Source organism: Macaca fascicularis, chromosome 4 (assembly GCF_037993035.2).
Source record: "Macaca fascicularis isolate 582-1 chromosome 4, T2T-MFA8v1.1".
NCBI classification, from domain to species: Eukaryota; Metazoa; Chordata; class Mammalia; order Primates; family Cercopithecidae; genus Macaca; species Macaca fascicularis.
Genome location: NC_088378.1, coordinates 25,251,693 through 25,270,966, shown reverse-complemented (window position 1 = coordinate 25,270,966; position 19,274 = coordinate 25,251,693). Strand labels below are relative to the sequence as shown.

The 19,274-nt window shown below is 36.2% G+C and overlaps 1 protein-coding gene across 11 annotated transcripts in view; it reads left to right on the top strand.

Moving 5' to 3' along the window:
* The first annotated feature begins 3,283 nt into the window (after positions 1 to 3,283).
* The window catches only part of TBC1D32 (TBC1 domain family member 32), a 226,664-nt gene continuing 210,673 nt past the window's right edge, over positions 3,284 to 19,274 (top strand). For 5 of the 11 annotated variants that reach the window (XR_012433384.1, XM_074036958.1, XM_074036957.1 and 2 more), the window contains exons 1-2: positions 3,559 to 3,763; positions 15,823 to 15,984. Coding sequence is in view for 8 of the 11 variants with exons in the window: in XM_074036958.1 (XP_073893059.1) it covers positions 3,609 to 3,763; positions 15,823 to 15,984 (317 nt within the window). In the remaining 3 variants the exon portion in view is untranslated. Of the gene's footprint in view, positions 3,433 to 3,558; positions 3,826 to 15,822; positions 15,985 to 19,274 lie in introns of those variants that run through there. The other 6 variants (XM_065543266.1, XM_074036960.1, XM_005551691.4 and 3 more) reach the window with 3 other exon arrangements.

The window sequence follows — 19,274 nt, the reverse complement described above, 5'->3', positions numbered from 1 at the left end:
TAAACATTCTCAAAATATTACAAGTTCAACATTTTTGTGTCTTCCTGTTGAATTAAACTAGTTTTAAAAATTATGATGTGACACGCTGTATCTCTGACATCTTTAAGTTTATTTTTGCTGATACGAGTATACCTTCAACAGCTTTATTTTGGATAATATTCACCTATTTTATCTTTTCCCATCTTTTAAATTCTTACTTTTCTAGGTTTCTTTTAAACTCTTACTTTTCTAGATTCTAATAAATAGCATAGAGTTGGTCATTTTAAAATACAATCTGGCAGTTCTGGCTTTTAAGTGGAGTGTTGAGTTCATTTAAATTTATCAGTGTTTAGGGCTTTTTCTATAATGTTTCTTTGTATATTTTTATTTTTCCTACTTTTCTAACGTTTTTTTTATTTTCCTTTTTAAAAAATGTATTCATTGTTTTCTCTCCTTATTTAATTTTTCTCCCCATTTTTTAAAATGAAAATTCTCTATTTCTTCTTTTCTTTTCTTTTTTTTTGAGATGGCGGCTCACTGCAAGCTCCGCCTCCCGGGTTCACGCCATTCTCCCGCCTCAGCCTCATGAGTAGCTGGGACTACAGGCGCCCGCCACCATGCCCGGCTAATTTTTTGTATTTTTTAGTAGAGACGGGGTTTTACCGTGTTAGCCAGGATGGTCTCCATCTCCTGACCTCGTGATCCGCCCGCCTTGGCCTCCCAACGTGTTGGGATTACAGGCGTGAGCCACCGCGCCCGGCCTCTATTTCTAATTTTTAAGCGGTTACATTTGAAATTTTGCCATGCTCACTCAGTCAAGTTTAACATCTTAAACTCCCTTTAGAAAAATACAAGATGCTGGGTGCAGTGGTACATATCTGCAGTTCTAGCTACTTGGGAGTCTAAAGTTGGGGGATCATTTGAGCTTAGGAATTTGAATCCAGACTGGGCAACATAGACCCCATCTCTAAAAAAAAGAAAAAAAACACAAAAATACAAAGATTGCAGAACATTTCAACTTATTCTATTTCCTACTTTCTAATGATTGTTTCTAGTATTTTAGTACTGTATTTTTAATCTTCACAAATTACAATAATTTATAATCATTACTTTATGTAGACAATATTTATAGAATTTTAGTTTAAAGCATCCCTCCTCTGTTTTTTGCCCTCTTTCCTTCTTGTATCTCAGATATTCTTTTTTTTTTTTTTGAGATGGAGTCTCGCTGTGTCGCCCGGGCTGGAGTGCAGTGGCCGGATCTCAGCTCACTGCAAGCTCCGCCTCCTGGGTTTACGCCATTCTCCTGCCTCAGCCTCCCGAGTAGCTGGGACTACAGGCGCCCGCCACCTCGCCCGGCTAGTTTTTTTTTTTTTTTTTTTTTTTTTGTATTTTTAGTAGAGACGGGGTTTCACCGTGTTAGCCAGGATGGTCTCGATCTTCTGACCTTGTGATCCGCCCGTCTCGACCTCCCAAAGTGCTGGGATTACAGGCTTGAGCCACCGCGCCCGGCCTGTATCTCAGATATTCTAAGTTTGTTTTCCTTCTTCGTAAGGTATAATATTTAGAACAGTAGCTCTTAATCTGTCAAGTTCTATTCTCCCTTAGAAGGTTTTTTGAAATATGTGGGGACATTTTGTCATCACGGTGGTTTCAGGGCACTTACTGGCATCTGTAGCGTGAGACAGGGACACTTAAACACCTTGAAATACACCCAGGACAGTCACGTACACAAAGGATTGTTCTGGTTCTTACATGACTCTCAGTGGTTTCAATGGTTCTTCTGGGTATTTCATGCAGAAAAATGCTCTTGATAAGTATCTGAGTCTAGGATCTAATTCCATGTATATAAATAGATACAGTATTTATAAATAGGATCTAATTCCATGTATATAAATAGATATAATACTTATAAACATGGACTTAGAAATATAAATATTATAAATATGAATATTATATAAACATAAATGGAATATTTGGCACAGTTTTAACACGCTGAATTTTTCAGGAATGCAAAAGCCATGTAAACCAAGGAATTTTGTTCTGAATTTTACCAATAATAGCAATATTTCAGAAAATCACATCACTAATGGCTATCTCAGTCTTCTTGTCTGAGTTGTCAATACAACCACCTGTTAATTTGAATACGCAGCTGTCACATTGCTGGTAACTCTATGTATGTGCACACAGATACATGCACATATATATATTGGGTTTTAAGCATCCCCCACAAATGAAGTTGCAAATACGCCTACTCTGCTAATATAGTTTTTCCCCTAATGCAGTAGACAATCAAGACAATTAGCATACAGTTCATGAAGTTACATGCCGCTAGAGCTGGCAAAGATGTATCATACTTTTGCTTCCGAAAGTAATACCGTAAACATCAAAGAGTACATTAATCCTGGCTAATATGTGATGTGTACCTGATACTAGGGGAGTAAACTATAAGGCTGGATAAAGGAGAATTCATTGACATTGAACCACTCATCAGTGGGACAGTTCCTTATAGCCTGGACATAACCATGGTCTGGGAATTGATCTAGACTGGAAACTGGATGAGGTACCATGAATATCCACTGCAGCCTCCTGCAGAACGATCTTTATATATGATACCATCACATGGTGTCTCTCTGGAATCCCATTACATCCTACTACTTGCATGAAAATCTCGAATCCCTTAACGTGCCAACAGATTAGACCCTTCCAGATGTGACCAATTTACTTCTTTAGCTTCCTCACCTCCTCTTTTTAACCCTATTTCCTCAAGTGCCAGTATATCCTACACTCTGAGGTCCCTATTCTTTGCATGTCCAGTTTGCTCTTTGCTTCTTTCCTCAACTCCTCTATCAGGTTGAAACTAATTCTGGGTCTCCACAGCACCGACTTGGCACATTTTTTTTTTTTATTTTCTAGCATGACATTTAATTGCACTGTATTGTAATCGTTATTTTTCTCTGTTACTCAATGAGGGAATCTGCTTCATAGCTCCTAGCAAGGTGCTTGGTAAGGAAAGTGTTTGGTGAGGCGTAGGAGCTCAGTAGTTGTTAGCCGTTAGAGGAAAATACCACTGCAACTTTTCAATACCATTTACTCTTCAATTGAGCCTTGCCAGGCTACTTTCAGTTTCACTTCTACTATCTTTCTTTTATTGATCACTTTCTCTTCGTACTCTCTTCTCTCCCACCTACAACGCGGCGGCGAGGGAGAGCGGCTCACTCGAACATTTTCTGGGCGCCCCCAGGTCACCTGGTGCCACTCCCTCTCACCAAGGAAGCCACATCAGCGAGCTGACGTCACGCGCACCGCTGACGTTCCGTCGTCGGTTCCTCCCATCAGATCATTCCTGATGTCTCTTTTGTTAGCCGGGAAAGTCTGAGGTCTGCTGGTACTGAAGGCTAGCAACTACGAGTACCAGAGACGAGACCTCGCGGATCCCTGCTTCCCCAAAGTAAGGTGACTTGTTTTCCGAAATGACGCGCTGGCAGCTGAGGGCCCACCCCCAGGCGCTAGCCGCGGTCTCCCTGGGAACGACGCCGCACGTAGCCGGGGCTGGGTAGGGGTGCGCGTGCGCAGTGCACGGCTTTTGCTCGGACCTGGAGTAATGAGAGTGGGCGTTTGATTCCAACAGGATGGCCAGTTTCTCCAGCGAGGACCAGGCAATGTTGCAGGCGATGCTGAGGCAGTTGTTCCAGAGCGTGAAGGAGAAAATCACGGGTGCCCCTTCCCTGGAGTGTGCCGAAGAGATTCTTTTACATCTGGAGGAAACTGATGAAAATTTTCACAAGTAAAATTGCTTTTGATATCTTAAGCCTACAAACCATTGATCCAGAGAAGGTCCAGAGAAAGGTCAACAATGTTAATTTTTATTTATTGTTTTTAAAATCGTGCCCAACTTGGAGGGTTACTTTTTCTCTTATTTGCCAAAACGTCGAATTTATTTAACATTTATTCTTATTTCCTAAAGCTTCTTCCTCCTCTCTCTGTCTATATTTTTTGAGGGGGAATCTCTCTCTGTCGCCCAGGCTGGAGTGCCTCCCGAGTAGCTGGGACTGCAGGTGCCCGCCACCGCGCCTGGCTAGTTTTCGTATTTTTGGTAGAGACGGGGTTTCACCACGTGGGCCAGGCTGGTCTCGAACTTCCGATCTCAAGTGATCCGCCCGTCTCGGCCTCCCAAAGTGCTGGGACTACAGGCCTGAGTCAGCGCGCACGGCCGCCGCCTCTGCCACAACCACTATATCCTAATAATCCATTACCCCGTGCCTCACCCGGGCAGCGCAGTAATATTAATATAAATTATTCATCCTCTTTGAAAGAATACTTCCACGATTTCAGGGGATTCCTGTCACTCTACAGTACTTAAAAGCAATGAGTTCCAACAATCTTTGTTCCTTTGCTGATATTTTCAGTGGCCACACGAATTATTCACTCTGAGCACTGCAAAGGGAATACCGAAGTGAGATCATTAGTTTCCTCTGGAATAGTTTAAGTTTCTCTAGAGGGGTAAGCCACATAACTAAATGTCTGTGATACATGTCAGAAATATAAGAGACAGAGAAGCGGGGACAGAGTGCTCTGCGTGTGGGAGCAGTAAGGAAAAGAGGTTTAATGAGAGAGGTGCCATTTGAGGTAGATCTTGAAGATCTTTAGAGACTTATGTTTTTCTTTTGGTTCATATAATTTCAGTAAAGCCTCTGAATTTACAAGTCTGCCTCCAGGTGCCTCCATTCATTATTATTACTAGTGTTTTTAACTCAGTGTTTGCATTTCATTTGGATCTGACAGAGATGACATTGGAAATTTTTCTAGTTATACTACCGTTACTGACTCTTGGTTACCCTTGGGTACCCTGAAGTTCTACTCATCTGGAACTCCTGTCAATATCATATATGTGCATCAGGGCATTTTTGAGTTCTTTAAAATTCTATGTACAAGTTTGTGTTTACTTGCAGTTTTATAGGGGGAGTATTTGCAGTTTTCACTACTTTCTCAATTTGAGTTTTAAAAAATGTGAAAGGAATCTTCATTAATATGGTGTTTCTGATTTCTTTAGTATTTCCGATTATACATACGGTTTCTTTTTCTTTTGTATTTCCATGATTTTCTTGTTTATTTTCTCGTTCAATTCACTACTAATACCTGTTATTAGATGATAACGTTATTTATTTTGGAGCTACCAGAGACTAGCTTTTTTTGGTTAGCTACAGATTTGTTAAACAGTGGAGTACAGAAAAATTAGAACTTTTTCAAATATAGGTTGGGTGATGAATGTTTTGTAAGCTCATATAATGATAATTTACCTCAACACATCCACATAAAGCATTATGTTTGGGATTTCATTTCTGGTTTTTATTTTACATGGAGTTGTTTAAATTATCTGTAAATTACTGAGTAGGTTTTTGCTAGGATCATATTCTGGGAATTTGGCCATTTCATCTAGATTTTCAAACTTATTTATAAAAAGGTTTTCATGAATATCCTGTTATCTTTTTAGTATTTCCAGTATCTGTAGTCATGTTCCCTTTTGTTTTTATTTGTGTCTTCCCACTTTTGCTCTTCATCTGTTATGCTAGAAGTTTATTTTCTTAGCCTTTTCAATGGACCAACTTTTGACTTTTTCTCCTCCTTTCTGTTATATAGACACATATTTTTTGTTTTATTAATTTCTGCTCTTTATTTTTTCTATGTGGGAAACCTTTAACCTTCTGGTACTGAATACTAGCTCATTAATATGCAGCTCTTTTTTCTTTTTTAATAGAAGCATTTAAAGCTACACTTTTGCCCATAATTATTGCTTTATCTATCTGTATCAATTTAAAAATTTTTTCAAGTTAAAATTGGGTCATTGTAGTTCCTCTCAGAAGTCTAATGACTCTAGTAATACTGTATTACTCTTCAACAGCTCATTAGGTAGGTTAAATAAATGCTTTTTAAATGACATGCACAGTTAATAGTTACTATTTACTAAAGAGATTTACTTGTGGCCTCCTAAAAAACAGTCCAGAGGGGCTCGAATTATAGCTAGTTTATAGTCTTAAAGGTAAGACTTGACTTAGAATCCGAAAAGTCATTTTTAATCTTAATAATAGGGTAAAATGTATAATGTCTTAGTTGTACTAGCCTGAGATCTGTGTCTTAGGAGGAGGGAATTCTTTTATGTGAGAAAGGAAAAGAGGAGCTGCTTAACTTTGGTGTCTCCATAGAATTTTCCAATCTCAGAGTTGGAAGGGATCTTAAAGGTCAGTTATTTCAGGTGCTCATATTTCCATTTCTCTTTCTTTCAGTGACCTAACTCTCCTTCAGCACTAATGTTCTAGAGTCACTTAGTTGTGTCTTCCTTTCCAAAGTGTTTATTTCAGAATTTTTCATTTTTCCACATCCACTATTAGAACATTGATTCCCTAAATCCAAGTGATGTTGGCCTGTAATTAGCAAGAAAAATAATCTAATTAAAAGACTTATAGGGGAGGCTGGACATGGTGGCTCACGCCTGTAATCCCAGCACTTTGAGAGGCCAAGGCAGGTGAATCACTTGAGGTCAGGAGTTCAAGACCAGCCTGGCCAACATGGTGAAACCCTTTCTCTACTGAAAATACTAAAAAAAAAAAAAAAAAAAAAAAATTAGCCGGGCGTGGTGGTGGGCGCTGGTAATCCCAGCTTCTTGGGAGACTGAAGCAGGAGAATTGCTTGACCCCAGGAGGTGGAGGTTGCAGTGAGCCGAGATCGTGCCACTGCACTCCAACCTGGGCAACAGAGGGAGAGGGACTCCGTTTCAAAAAAAAAAAAAAAAAGACTTATGGGAAATTGTTGCTGGGCTGTTAACATTTTTGTAAGAAGTTGGTTTTTAAGACAGTTGATGTAATTTCAGGTGGTATAATAAAGTGAGGGAAAATGTCATTTGGGGAGAAACTACAGCGTAGGCAGTACAGCCATATCTAGGCATGTGTTTTATGGGACAGCTAAAATACTATCTCTGCTTTTCACAGGAACTTCTTTTTTTCTACAGTAAACTGTATACCCTCTAAAAGATCTAAGCTCTCCCACTTTTCTCTAAGAATGGCAGCAAGGATTTGAGGCCTGGTGGGAGGGGAGAGAGAGAAGAGTATGTTGTTTTCATTATGTGTGTATGTGTTGTGTAAATTTTTACATGCAGACTGGCTCCCTATAAAGCAGCATTGCTTTTTCAACCTTTGCTGCACTGGAACCATCTGGGGGCTGTTTAGAAAAATACTGATGCTTAGTCCCTACCATAGATGAATCAAAATTTCCTGGGGGTTTTGGCAGAGGGAAGTGGTAGAGGCTGGGCCCTGGTGGTTTTAAAACAAAGCTTTCTATGTAAGTCTAATATGCAGTTAGAGTTGAGACCTCAGAATTAGAGTGTAGTTACTGGCATTTCAGTGATAAATAGAGTGTTTTTTTTTTTTTTTTTTTTTACCAATTCTAATGATTTTAACAGTCTCTAATGCAGAGACTCACCTTTATAGCCTTCTCACTTGGTCTGTTTTTGATACAGAGGGACCACAGTAATATTTGTTGAACTGGGTATCATTCTTTGTTTTACAGAAGAATTCACCAGTGACTTTTTAATTAGAGAACTCTAGTATGTTTAAGTGGTAACTTCAAGAAAATATTTCCTCTGGGCTGTGCTCAGTGGCTTACGCCTGTAATCCCTGCACTTTGAGAAGTCGAGGTGGGCAGATCACTTAACACCAGGAGTTCAAGACCGGCTTGGGCAACATGGCAAAACCCTGTCTCTACAAAAAATACGAAAATTAGTTGGGTGCAGTGGCATGTGCCTGTAGTCCCAGCCACTCAGAAGGCTGAGGTGGGAGGATCCCTTGTGCCCAGAATGTCAAGGCTGCTGTGAGCCTAGGTAACAGAGCGAGACCCTGTCACAAAATAAAACAAAATAAATAAAATAAAGTAAGAAAGTATTCATTCTGTAAGGAGATTTACCTGTATGGAGAAAATTACCAAGAATTATGTGTGCTTCTATAATTAATGAATGCATTCCTTGTAACTGTTTATTATGAGCCAAAAGCTTATTTTTGACCTAAAAAGTTGTAGGAGATGTAAAATACTCATTCTTTCTATTATATGGTCTTATATACACTAGTGTGATTAAGTATGATTATATATGCTAATGTGATATAAGATTGTCATATAATAAATTCTATGATTCTGAAATATAGCCTATTTTAAGAATTCCTCATGTCAACATTACAATTCATAACCACTAATAAAATACTTTTAAAAAATTAATGATAATTTTTTCCATATGTGATTGAATATTTCTTGCCTTTTTATTTATTTATTTTATTTATTTTTTTGAGACGAAGTCTCACTCTTGACCCCAGGCTGGAGTGCAATGGCAAGATCTCAGCTCACTGCAACCTCCGCCTCTTGGGTTCAAGTGATTCTCTTGCCTCAGCCTCCCGAGTAGCTGGGATTACAGGCGTTTGCCACCACGCCCGGCTACTTTTTGTATTTTTAGTAGAGACGGGGTTTCACCATGTTGGCCAGGCTGGTCTTGAACTCCTGACCTCAGGTGATCCGCCCACCTCGGCCTCCCAAAGTGCTGGGATTACAGGCATGAACCACTGCTCCCGGCCTCTTGCCTTTTTAAATAGCTAAAAGGATGACTTTTTTGAAACAAACTTGTACCGATTAGATTTCTGAATGTCCTTATGTTGTAAGAGTAACCTCTGTACCTCTCCATATTTTTATATAAACATTATGAACATGTCAGAAGTTTATCACAGAAAAAAATTATTGCATTTTCTTGGGAAATATAGGTAAGAAATCTGGCAAAAAGAGAATGGAAAAAGTGAATGTTCTTTTACTCAACTTGGTAAAGTTTTTCAATGTAAATGTGAAGAATTTCAAATCATTGGTTACTACTGATGAATGATCAGACACATTGCTGTGTATTTTAACTGAACTGCTTCTGAAATGTGGTGAGCTCCACTCCACATGTCTTTCCCTATTAACAAACAGTTGTCTTCTTAGGTTTTAATGTCCCTCTTTGAAAAATATTTTGTAAAAAGTATTTTGCATTCATTTGGTAATAGTGTCATTGGTACCAAGTTTTTATTTTTTTCTCATTAAATTACTTCAAAATAACAAGGTTAGTCAAATGTATGCATAGTATATTTGGTGAGAAAAATGTCAAAGTATATGAAAACACTATTATATAAAAAACATTTTAATATTCAGATTATCATCACCATTAAGTAGTGGGCAATTGAAACTTAGGTCAAGTGTTTTGCGTAAGGTTGCAAAATTGGTCAGTGTAAACTTCAGAATTTAAACCTGAAGCAAACCTGCTTCATAGATTATTAAAAGATGTATAAGAATTATAAACTTGTTTATTCATTGTACAGACTATATCTTTTAAAAAACTAGAAAAACCAGTTATTAGAAAAATTTTAAATGAATAATGAATACTAGTAGACTTTAATTAAAATAGAAATAAGTGGAAGTTGTATTTATTGTAATCCATGTCAGTCAAAGCTATATTATTCCTATTATTATCTTGATATTTTAAGCACAATTGGAACATGTGAAATCTGAAGATGTTAACAGCTTGCTTAAAGATCTGAAAAGATAGGACCTAAATTGTAGCAGAATTGATTTAAATTAGACCTAGTAAGAATATTTTAAAATAAGTTGTTAAGCATGATACAGATTTTTCAGAGAGCTTTTGTATTTCTTGAATAGAAATTTTAAACATATAGGACATTCACCAGTGGTTAGAATTTTGTAATTCTTGGGGAGAGAGGGTATTGAAAGACCAGATTAGCATCCTGCAGGCCATATTTGGTCTGTGGACATGTTTGCTTTGACTACTTTAAAAAAAAAAAAAAAAAGAAAAACACCATTTAAAAATTGAGAGATAATGCTTAAAAGTCAGTTTTCTGGCTTTTCTTAAAACGTTAAAAGGTTAACACCAGGCTCATATTTCTTAAAGACAAGTTGCTGGAACTATGTAGAAGCTTTGCCTTTAGTTGGGGCATGTCTTCATTTCACCACAACCTCTATCCATTCTCTCTCACACATGGCTTGCTTTCCTTTACCAGACTACCCTCTGTAGCATCTGAGTCTGCACTCCCTGGGATAAGTATAAGGGTCTTTTAAAAGTCTTTTTGAGGCATCCAGGGCTTTTATACAAAATAACTAGAATATATTATATCTCCAAATTATTTTTAAAAAATGATGCAATGGGAACATTTGATTAAAAAATCAGTAGTACTATCAATCTTTGAGATTAGATATAGATTTCATAAGAGCTGGTACATAGCACCAATACTATCAGCATTACAATATGGGAAACACAGTACTTAATTTTGTAGACCCGTATTTTTCCCTGCTCCATTGCAATAATAATTTTCTTTTTTTAGATTCAGGGGATTCATGCCTAGGTTTGTTACATGGGTATATTGCGTGATGCTGAGGTTTGGGCTTCTATTGATCGTGTTGCCTGAATAGTGAACGTAGTATTTTGATAGGTAGTTTTTTTTAACTCTTGCTCCCTCCCTGTCTCCCATCTTTTGGAGTCCTGGTGTCTGTTTTTCCCATCGTTGCAACAATGTTTTCTATCTTGGGGCACCATTATAGAACAGCAACTTCATTTAGTATTTTATGGGGTACTGCTATGAATTCCGATGGTAAAAGAAATAACATAAAATTAATTGTCGGATTAGAATTTAAAGTCTTGAAGTACTCTTACCTAAAGAGTAGAAGGCCCACTTGAAGAAATGACTCTGTTCATTAATTTGGGATTGGAGGCTCTCAAAGTTTCTCAGTGGTCCCAGAGTCAGTAGAATACCCTTAGCTATGGGCAGCCTGGCAGTCCTTTTGTGATAAAGGGCATTGCCAACCCTGGAGATTTTTTTTTTTTCTCCCTAGAAGTTTCTTTTGAAAAGAGCAGTAACCTCTTAAGACAAGATTTAACCTTGGGGTCCTTGGGTTCATTTAATTTAGAACTTGGATGAAAACCTGGAAGCATTTTGAATGAGTCTTCTGGTGATATTACTGTGGTCATAGGTAAAAATTATGTCACTAGAAAAAAGCATGAGGTTATTCAAATTTCCACAGAGTAGATTTAAACATTTTCCAGGATATTTGCTATTTAAAGCTGTTGCTAAATGGTGGAGATTTTTAAAAAAGTGAATTTCATTTTTAAAATGACAAATAATAATTGAATGTATTTATGGAGTACACAGTGATGTTTCCATATAGATCAAGGTAATTAGCATATTCATCATCTCAGACATTTATCATTTCTTTCAATTCAGTATCTTCCTTCTAGGTATTTGAAACTGTATAATGTTTTATTGTTACTATGGTCATCCTACTGAAGAATAGAACACCAGAACTTTTTCCTCCTATCTAGTTGTATCCCTTCCTTCTCTACAGGGATTTTTTTCATGTGCCTTTTATTTTAGAATTGTGTTTTTTTAGCTTTATTGGCTACATTTTGTTAATGCGCTTGTGTTAACTTTCCTTACGGCCTCAATTACAGATATATTCTTTGTGTTGCTTACAGATTGGGCTTTATAACAAATCATACCCAAGAGTTATACTTCTCATTGTGATTTTGATTTACATTTCTCTAATGACCAGTGATGATGAGCTTTTTTTCATATGTTTCTTGGCTGCGTAAATGTCTTCTTTTGAGAAGTGTCTGTTCATATGCTTCATCCACTTTTTGATGGGGTTGTTTGTTTTTTTCTTGTAAATTTGTTTAAGTTCTTTGTAGATTCTGGATATTAGCCCTTAGTCAGATGAATAGATTGCAAAAATTTTCTTCCATTCTGTAGGTTGCCTGTTCACTCTGGTGATAGTTTCTTTTGCTGTGCAGAAGCTCTTTAGTTTAATTAGATCCTGTTTGTCAATTTTGACTTTTGTTGCCATTGCTTTTGGTGTTTTAGTCATGGAGTCTTTGCCCATGCCTATGTCCTGAATGGTATTGCCTAGGTTTTCTTCTAGGGTTTTTATGGTTTTAGGTCTTATGTTTAAGTCTTTATTTCTTCTTGAGTTAATTTTTGTATAAGGCGTAAGGAAGGGATCCAGTTTCAGCTTTCTGCATGTGGCTAGCCAGTTTTCCTAACACCATTTACTAAATAGGGAATCCTTTCCCCATTGCTTGTTTTTGTCAGGTTTGTCAAAGATCAGATGGTTGTACATGTGTGGCATTATTTCTGAGGCCTCTGTTCTGTTCCATTGGTCTATATATCTGTTTTGGTACCAGCACTATGCTGTTTTGGTTAGCCTTGTGGTATAGTTTGAAGTCAGGTAGCATGATGCCTCCAGCTTTGTTCTTTTTGGAAAGCAGTGATACTTTTATGCAACTGAAATATCAGATGTTCTGATTCTTGATTCATTGGGTTCCTGGTTGTGGACGCATGGTTGTGGTGGAGAACAAAGAGCTTTTTTTTTTGAGACAGAGTCTTGCTCTGTCACCCAGGCTGGAGTGCAATGGCATAATCTTGGCTCACTGCGACCTCCACCTCCTGGGCTCAAGCGATTCTCCTGCTTCAGCCTCCCAAGTAGCTGGAATTATAGGCACATGCCACCATGCCCAGCTAATTTTTTTGTATTTTTAGTAGAGACGGGGTTTCACCATGTTGCCCAGGCTGCTCTTGAACACCTGACCTCAGGTGATCCACCTGCCTTGGCCTCCCAAAGTACTGGGATTGCAGGTGTGAGCCACTGCACCTGACCCAAAGAGCTTTTTTTTTTTGACTTACCTCATCATGCACATCTGCATGGCTCTGTCTCAGAGCCAGCTGTGTGTAGAAGCAGTATGGGCATTGTCAGATATTACAAAATTGAGGACATGTTTAAAGGATTCTCTTGAAACCTTAATTTTTGAATTTTTTTTATTACCGGTGTGATTTCACTGTTTTGTATGGAATGTGCAAAGATTTGGTTTGTAATTAGACATACACAAATTAAATAATGAGTAAATATTTAGTATAGATAGGAAGTTTCCATGTATATGGGAAGATCTTCCGATAACGTAAGTCAATGATGAATTACCAAAAGAAGCGCAGACTATTTAGATGATGATTAGAGGCTGTTTTCTATGATATATGATTCAGTAAGCTTTGGGTTTTGTTTTTCTTGGATTGCATTTCTGAAAATTAATATTTGCTATTTCAATCTAATGTTATAAGACATTGGATTTACAAAATATCTTCATCTTCCTCTTCTGCTATTCTTAATACTTATTCCCTTAACGCATAGGATTTACTATCTAAATATCGAATATAAATATTGAACATTTTAAAGGAAATTCAATCAATAATTAAAATATTTAAGTAAATTATACTTTTAAATTTAATATGCTAGTTATAATTTTGGGAGAATAAAATTTAATTTTTCTTGCAAAATGAAATTGAAATAATATACAAATTGGTAAAGATATTACATTTATTTATTTCCCTTTTCACTCAATTTGCAACTACAAAATATAACACTTCTGATATTTTTACATTGTTGGGACTCTGGGATTATGGGATTCACATGGGCTTTGGAGTAAAGTGAATTAATTAGTAGCTTATGAATTTAACAAGGTTTTTTCATGTTTTGAATATGTGTCTTCATCTGTTTACCTATCATATGGCAAATAAAATAATATTAATGAAGTGCTTAGCACAGAGTTTAGCATGGTAGTCACTTACAAGTTAGTTTATCTTTTTTTTTTGAGATGGAGTCTCACTCTGTCACCAAGCTGGCGTGCAGTGGTGCAATCTTGGCTCACTGCAACCTCTGCCCCCTGGGTTCGAGTGATTCTCCTGCCTCAGCCTCCTGAGTAACTGGAACTACAGGCACGTGCCACCACGCCCAGCTATTTTTGTATTTTTAGTAGAGATGGGATTTCACCATTTGGCCAGGATGATTTCGATCCCCTGACCTCATGATCTGCCCACCTTGGCCTCCCAAAATGCTAGGATCATAGGCATGAGTCACTGTGCCTGGCCAGTTTATCACTTTCTCATATGAAGATCAACATAGTTGGAGGTTTGTTGGGAATTTTGAATGTAGCCTCGTTTAAGTAGAGATACTCTTATAAAGAGATTTGATTGATTAGGTATTTAAAGTCCAGGCCAAGGAAGCAGTATTTGACCATGAAAGATAATAGGCAGCCAATTGTTTTAAATTCAGCAAATATTTATTGAGGCATTATGTGCGTCCGTGACATGGTATGAGGTACTGGTATGAGTAAAATGGCTCTAGCTCTGACTGAAATAGTAAAATAAGTTCTTTTGGAAGGCTAATATGACTACAGTGTTTGGGATGAATATGAGAGGGAAGAAAATATGAGAGAAGAGAGAGGGAAGTGAGAAGTCAAACAAGAAGGCTGCTGCAGTAATCTCTGTTTGAAGTGATATGGCTTTGTACTGATTGATAGAGAAAAAAGGGAGGCAGTGATGAAAGCCAGGGATGTACAGGAACACTAACACATGTTGGTGACTGATTGAGTGGATGGGCAAGGGGTGCAGAAGATGCAGACATTAAAGAGTGTTCCATGTTGTCAAGTTTGGGAGTCTTGAAAAATAATGCTGTTAGTGCCAAAAATGTGGTGGGTAGTCGGAAAGAGGAGAGTGCTTTTTGCTGTACACTTCCTTTTTTTTCTTCTTTTCATTCATCTTTTCTTTTTCTTATTGGGGAATTACAGGAAGGATAAGAGGGCATATATGGGGGTAATTATTGTATAATGTCATCAGAAGTTTGTTAATAGACATTAAATGAACAAAGTATTAACAACTAAAACAAATATTTAGAAAAAATAAGCAAATTCAAATTCACAGCCGCTGATGTAGAAAATGAAGAGATAAACCTTTCCCCAATGCTATATTTCAATCTAACAAGTATTTATAAAGTGTCTACTGTGTACAAGATATTGCAGATGATAGACAAGTGGATTTGTTCTGTTGTCAAGTCTATAAACAATGTAGAAATCTGGGTGTAGAGGTGGTCAGGAATGAAGCAGGAGATAAAGCAGGTCATATAACTGCATCCAAGAAAATGTTTTGCATGCTAATAGAGAAGGACAGAGTACTTTTGGGTCTTAGGTGAGAAAGGATATCAGTTGTTGAGAAACGAGGAAAGCTTTTATCAGAAGGTAGCATTTTAGGCTGTAGAAGATAATCTATAGGAGTGGTGGTAAAACACTCTTAAGTGGGTAAAATAATGTTTTCAAAGGTATTGGGAATAAACATCACATGGAGAGTTGGGCATGTGTGAGGTAGTAATGGGACATAGATCTGGTAGGATAAATTGGAATCTATGAGGGCTTTAAATACCAATGGCAAAGTGTGTCTTGAATTTAATAATAGTGATAATCTTAGTAACATAAGAACTGTTTAGGTGGAAGTTACATCAGTTACTACTTTCAAAATGTACACAAAACTCTTCTGATGATGGAAGTTAACTTTTTCCAATTTCTTATTTCATGATTATTATATTCTAGATGATTTTCCTCATCAGCTTGAATAACTGAAAATCCTTAACAACTGCTTTTCATACTCTTCACTGTCACATGTTAAAGATAGGAACATAAAAAAGAAATGTGAAGAGACTTCTAACTGCGAAAGTTTGGGTTGCTTCTGAAATTTGCTTTTTCCTACTGTGGTAATCTTTAAATGATGATTTTTGCCAAGTGTCTCAGAAAAAAGTAGCCAAAAATTTGTAGATTAGCTTGATGATTTGTGATGAATGACCAATTTAATCCTAGTTTAAGGTACAAAATCTTAATATGTTACCTTTCTGTGTTGATTTTTTTTCTGAATATGCTTATGATATTTACCGTATTTAATTTCTAAATATTTGTTTCAGCTATGAATTTGTGAAATACCTCAGACAACATATAGGCAACACTTTGGGTTCTATGATTGAAGAAGAAATGGAAAAATGCACATCTGATCAGAATCAGGGTGAAGAATGCGGCTATGATACAGTTGTACAGCAGGTCACTAAAAGAACTCAAGAATCTAAAGAGTGAGTATGGCCATAATAATATTTTCAAATAACATTTTCTTCAATGAGACTTCTTGACAGCACCTTGATCTCTGTCACTCACAGTCTATTTCTCTCGTAGCAGCCAGAATGATTCTTTAAAACAGTGAGTCAGATCACGACACCCTTTCACCCAGACTCTCCAAAGGCTTCCCATCTCGTTTTGAGTAAAACCCAGAATTCTTTTTGTGGCCAAGCCCAATGAGGCCTACCATGGGCCTTCTGCTCCCTCTCCTACTCCACTTCTTACCATTTCCCCCCTCATGCTGTGGTCTTGCCTGCTCTTTCACAAAAAACCAAGTAAGTCCTTTCCCGAGGTATTCGCACTCATGTTGCTCCTGTTACCTGGAATGCCCTTTTCCCAAATATTTGCATAACTTGCTCCTTCACTTTTTTTGGGGTCTAGGTTAATTGATGTAAACAACAGTTAAGTTCCTACAGCCTATTTCTGGTCAAAGAAACATCACCAAACTTCTAAATAAAGATGAAAATGCTTGTAATATTAAACACTGAAATAAGTGTGAGCTATACATGCATTTAAGAAAGATTAATAAGGGCAAGATAGTTATTTAACTGGAATAATTATTCCACTTCAGAGTTGCTAGTAGCCTATCCTACCTGGCATCTCAGAGTACAAGGTGGGAACCAGCCCTAGGCAGGATGCCATCGTCAATTTTTTTTTGCTCATCAGTATTTTAATGAAAAGATGTTGAATTACATGATGTCATTTGAAAACCTGCTGTGGTTCATATTTCCAGTATCAGAGACATTTGAATATATACCTGAGCTTATATTACTGACTGTATTTTAAAGTATTAAATCTAATTTACTTTTAATTAGTTAAACTTTAAAAAAATTATTTTGCACAAGAGCTCTTCCTCTTTGGGACAACTGATTGTATTATTTAAATTAATATGTTAGTAATTGACAAAGTGACATCATACAGCTATTTTAGTAAATTTAGCAAGTTTGATGCACTAATCTATATCAAGCGTAAGTTATAGAGGCTAAGATTTCTTATTTCTTGATTTGGGGAAAACAAAAAATAGAATCACCTTTATCTTTGGATAATATTATAATTCCTAGTAAGTCTGTTTCTAGTGGTATCATTAAACAATTCTAGAAGGAATACTAAAATACTTTATTAGTCAGCTAATGAAAGTATTTTCATGGTAAGAGCAGAATTGTATATAGTACTGCTAGGAAATTACTTTTTATCTCTATTTAAGCTATTTGATTTTCCTGTGTTTTAGTTCATCCATGTGTTAAAATTAATACAGTAATAATTACCTCATAAAGATTTTAAATGACTTTTAAATGTTTTAAAACATTTAAAAAAATGTTTATTTTCCACTTTATGAACCATGGATGAAAGATTTTACATTGTGCAGCTTTTTTTTGTTTTTTCAGTTTTTTTTTTTTTGGTGATTCTTCAGAAATCACTTAGGGCTAATGTGGCAACACTACATCTGTAGACAGCATTACAGTTGTTATAAAGTATTTTTGTAATTAAACATTTCGAGATTTATTTTTTAAACAGATGTTTGCACACAGAATAATTCATTTATAGGATCTATATAATATACAATATTCCTCATATAATGAGTGGAAGTACTGTAGAATTTCATTGTTAATTGATGTGGTTTTTATTCACTATTTCTTAGAGCTTTTTCTTTCTGTAGTCTTTAAAACTTGCAAAGCATGAAAGAATCTACTCAATGGTGTTTATATTCTATTTTATATCTGTTTTTTCTTAGTCTTTTCAAAACTGCAATGGCTGCTATTGAGTTTTAGTTCATTTAACTCTTGATATTGATGATATGACACTATTTTTTAATTTACTTTTTAGAATTATTAGCTACTGCCTGTGGCCATTTTTTTAGTATTTTTTTACAGCATAATTTATGCTGGTCTTTTCTAAAAGGTCTGTTGGAAACATTTATTTTCAAAGCAAAACTTATAGATTTTCTATGGATTTTAAGTACCATTATCCTTATCCTGTATATCATTAAGATTTACTTTTATACTTCTTTATTAAATCACCAGATTATAAGTTTTAAGGAGATAGGGACTTCATGTTGTTCACATGACCTTCCCTAGCTGCAAAGGAGGCTGGGGAGTGTAGTTTAGTCCTGTGCCCAGCTAGAATTCATCACTGTGGAAGGAGAGAACAGCTTTTGATGGATGTGTATTGATTGCTGCCAGGGCACTGTTTTGTTTCCCTGTTTGTTGCTGCCCAGAATCTGTAGAGGCAGAAGCTGGATCTCCGGGCTCAGTTATCCTTAAATATACTTTGCAAATTAGTGTGTGTGTCTCAGACTTCTTTTTGCTCTTTATGTCCCTTTATATCAAACTGGGATATTCCCTGGACTCTTTGTTACCTCTATTGAGTTGTCTTCTGTATGTTTCTCCCCCTAGCGGTTCCTAATTTATTTCCATCTGCTTTCAGTATTTTTGTGTTTTCTCATAATTTCTGGTACTTAAAGAAATATGTTAAATACGCGTATTTCAAAACTTATAGTTCTATATGATATACATATTAAAAATTACATTTAAATATATTAACATAGTTTAAATTATGTAGAAATTATATCTATTTAACAAGAAAAATTTTAAATGTATTTTATACTTTTTATATAGAATCTCAGTCTATGATTTCTATTCAAATTCCCCAGCAGATTTGATTTCTTTTGTGAGAGATAAAGTACCTTTTCTTCTTTTGATTTATAGAGTTACAATGACCCATTATCCAGAATTATACAGAAAAGGACATTTCTGTGCATAGTTTTCTAGTGTATTTTCATTATTTTAATGACAATAAATACATGTATATATGTATATATACACACACACTATACATGTATTTATTATCATTTCAGACATATATGTGTATATATGTATATACATACACAGATATTTATTTCTTGCTATAGTCATATGAAATAGGTTAGCTAGATTGTATTTTTAGTTGCATTTTATAGTTGAGGAAATTGAAACTTATTCATGATGACAGAGCTGGCCGGTAAAATAGTCAGGATCCCCATCCAAGTTTTCTAATTTCAAATTTTATAATTTATTCACTATTTTTATTTACATCTTTATGCCTTTTTTGTTTTAAATACAGAAATTTCAGTGGTTCAGGTCACACATGCTTCATTTGTAAAATAAAGAGCTCAACTATATTTATGGTTCTTTCTAGCTCTAAAATTCTATTAGTAGTGCTTTTGAGGATTTCAGTTTCGTATTCATAGGGATGCTTGAGAGTTTGAACT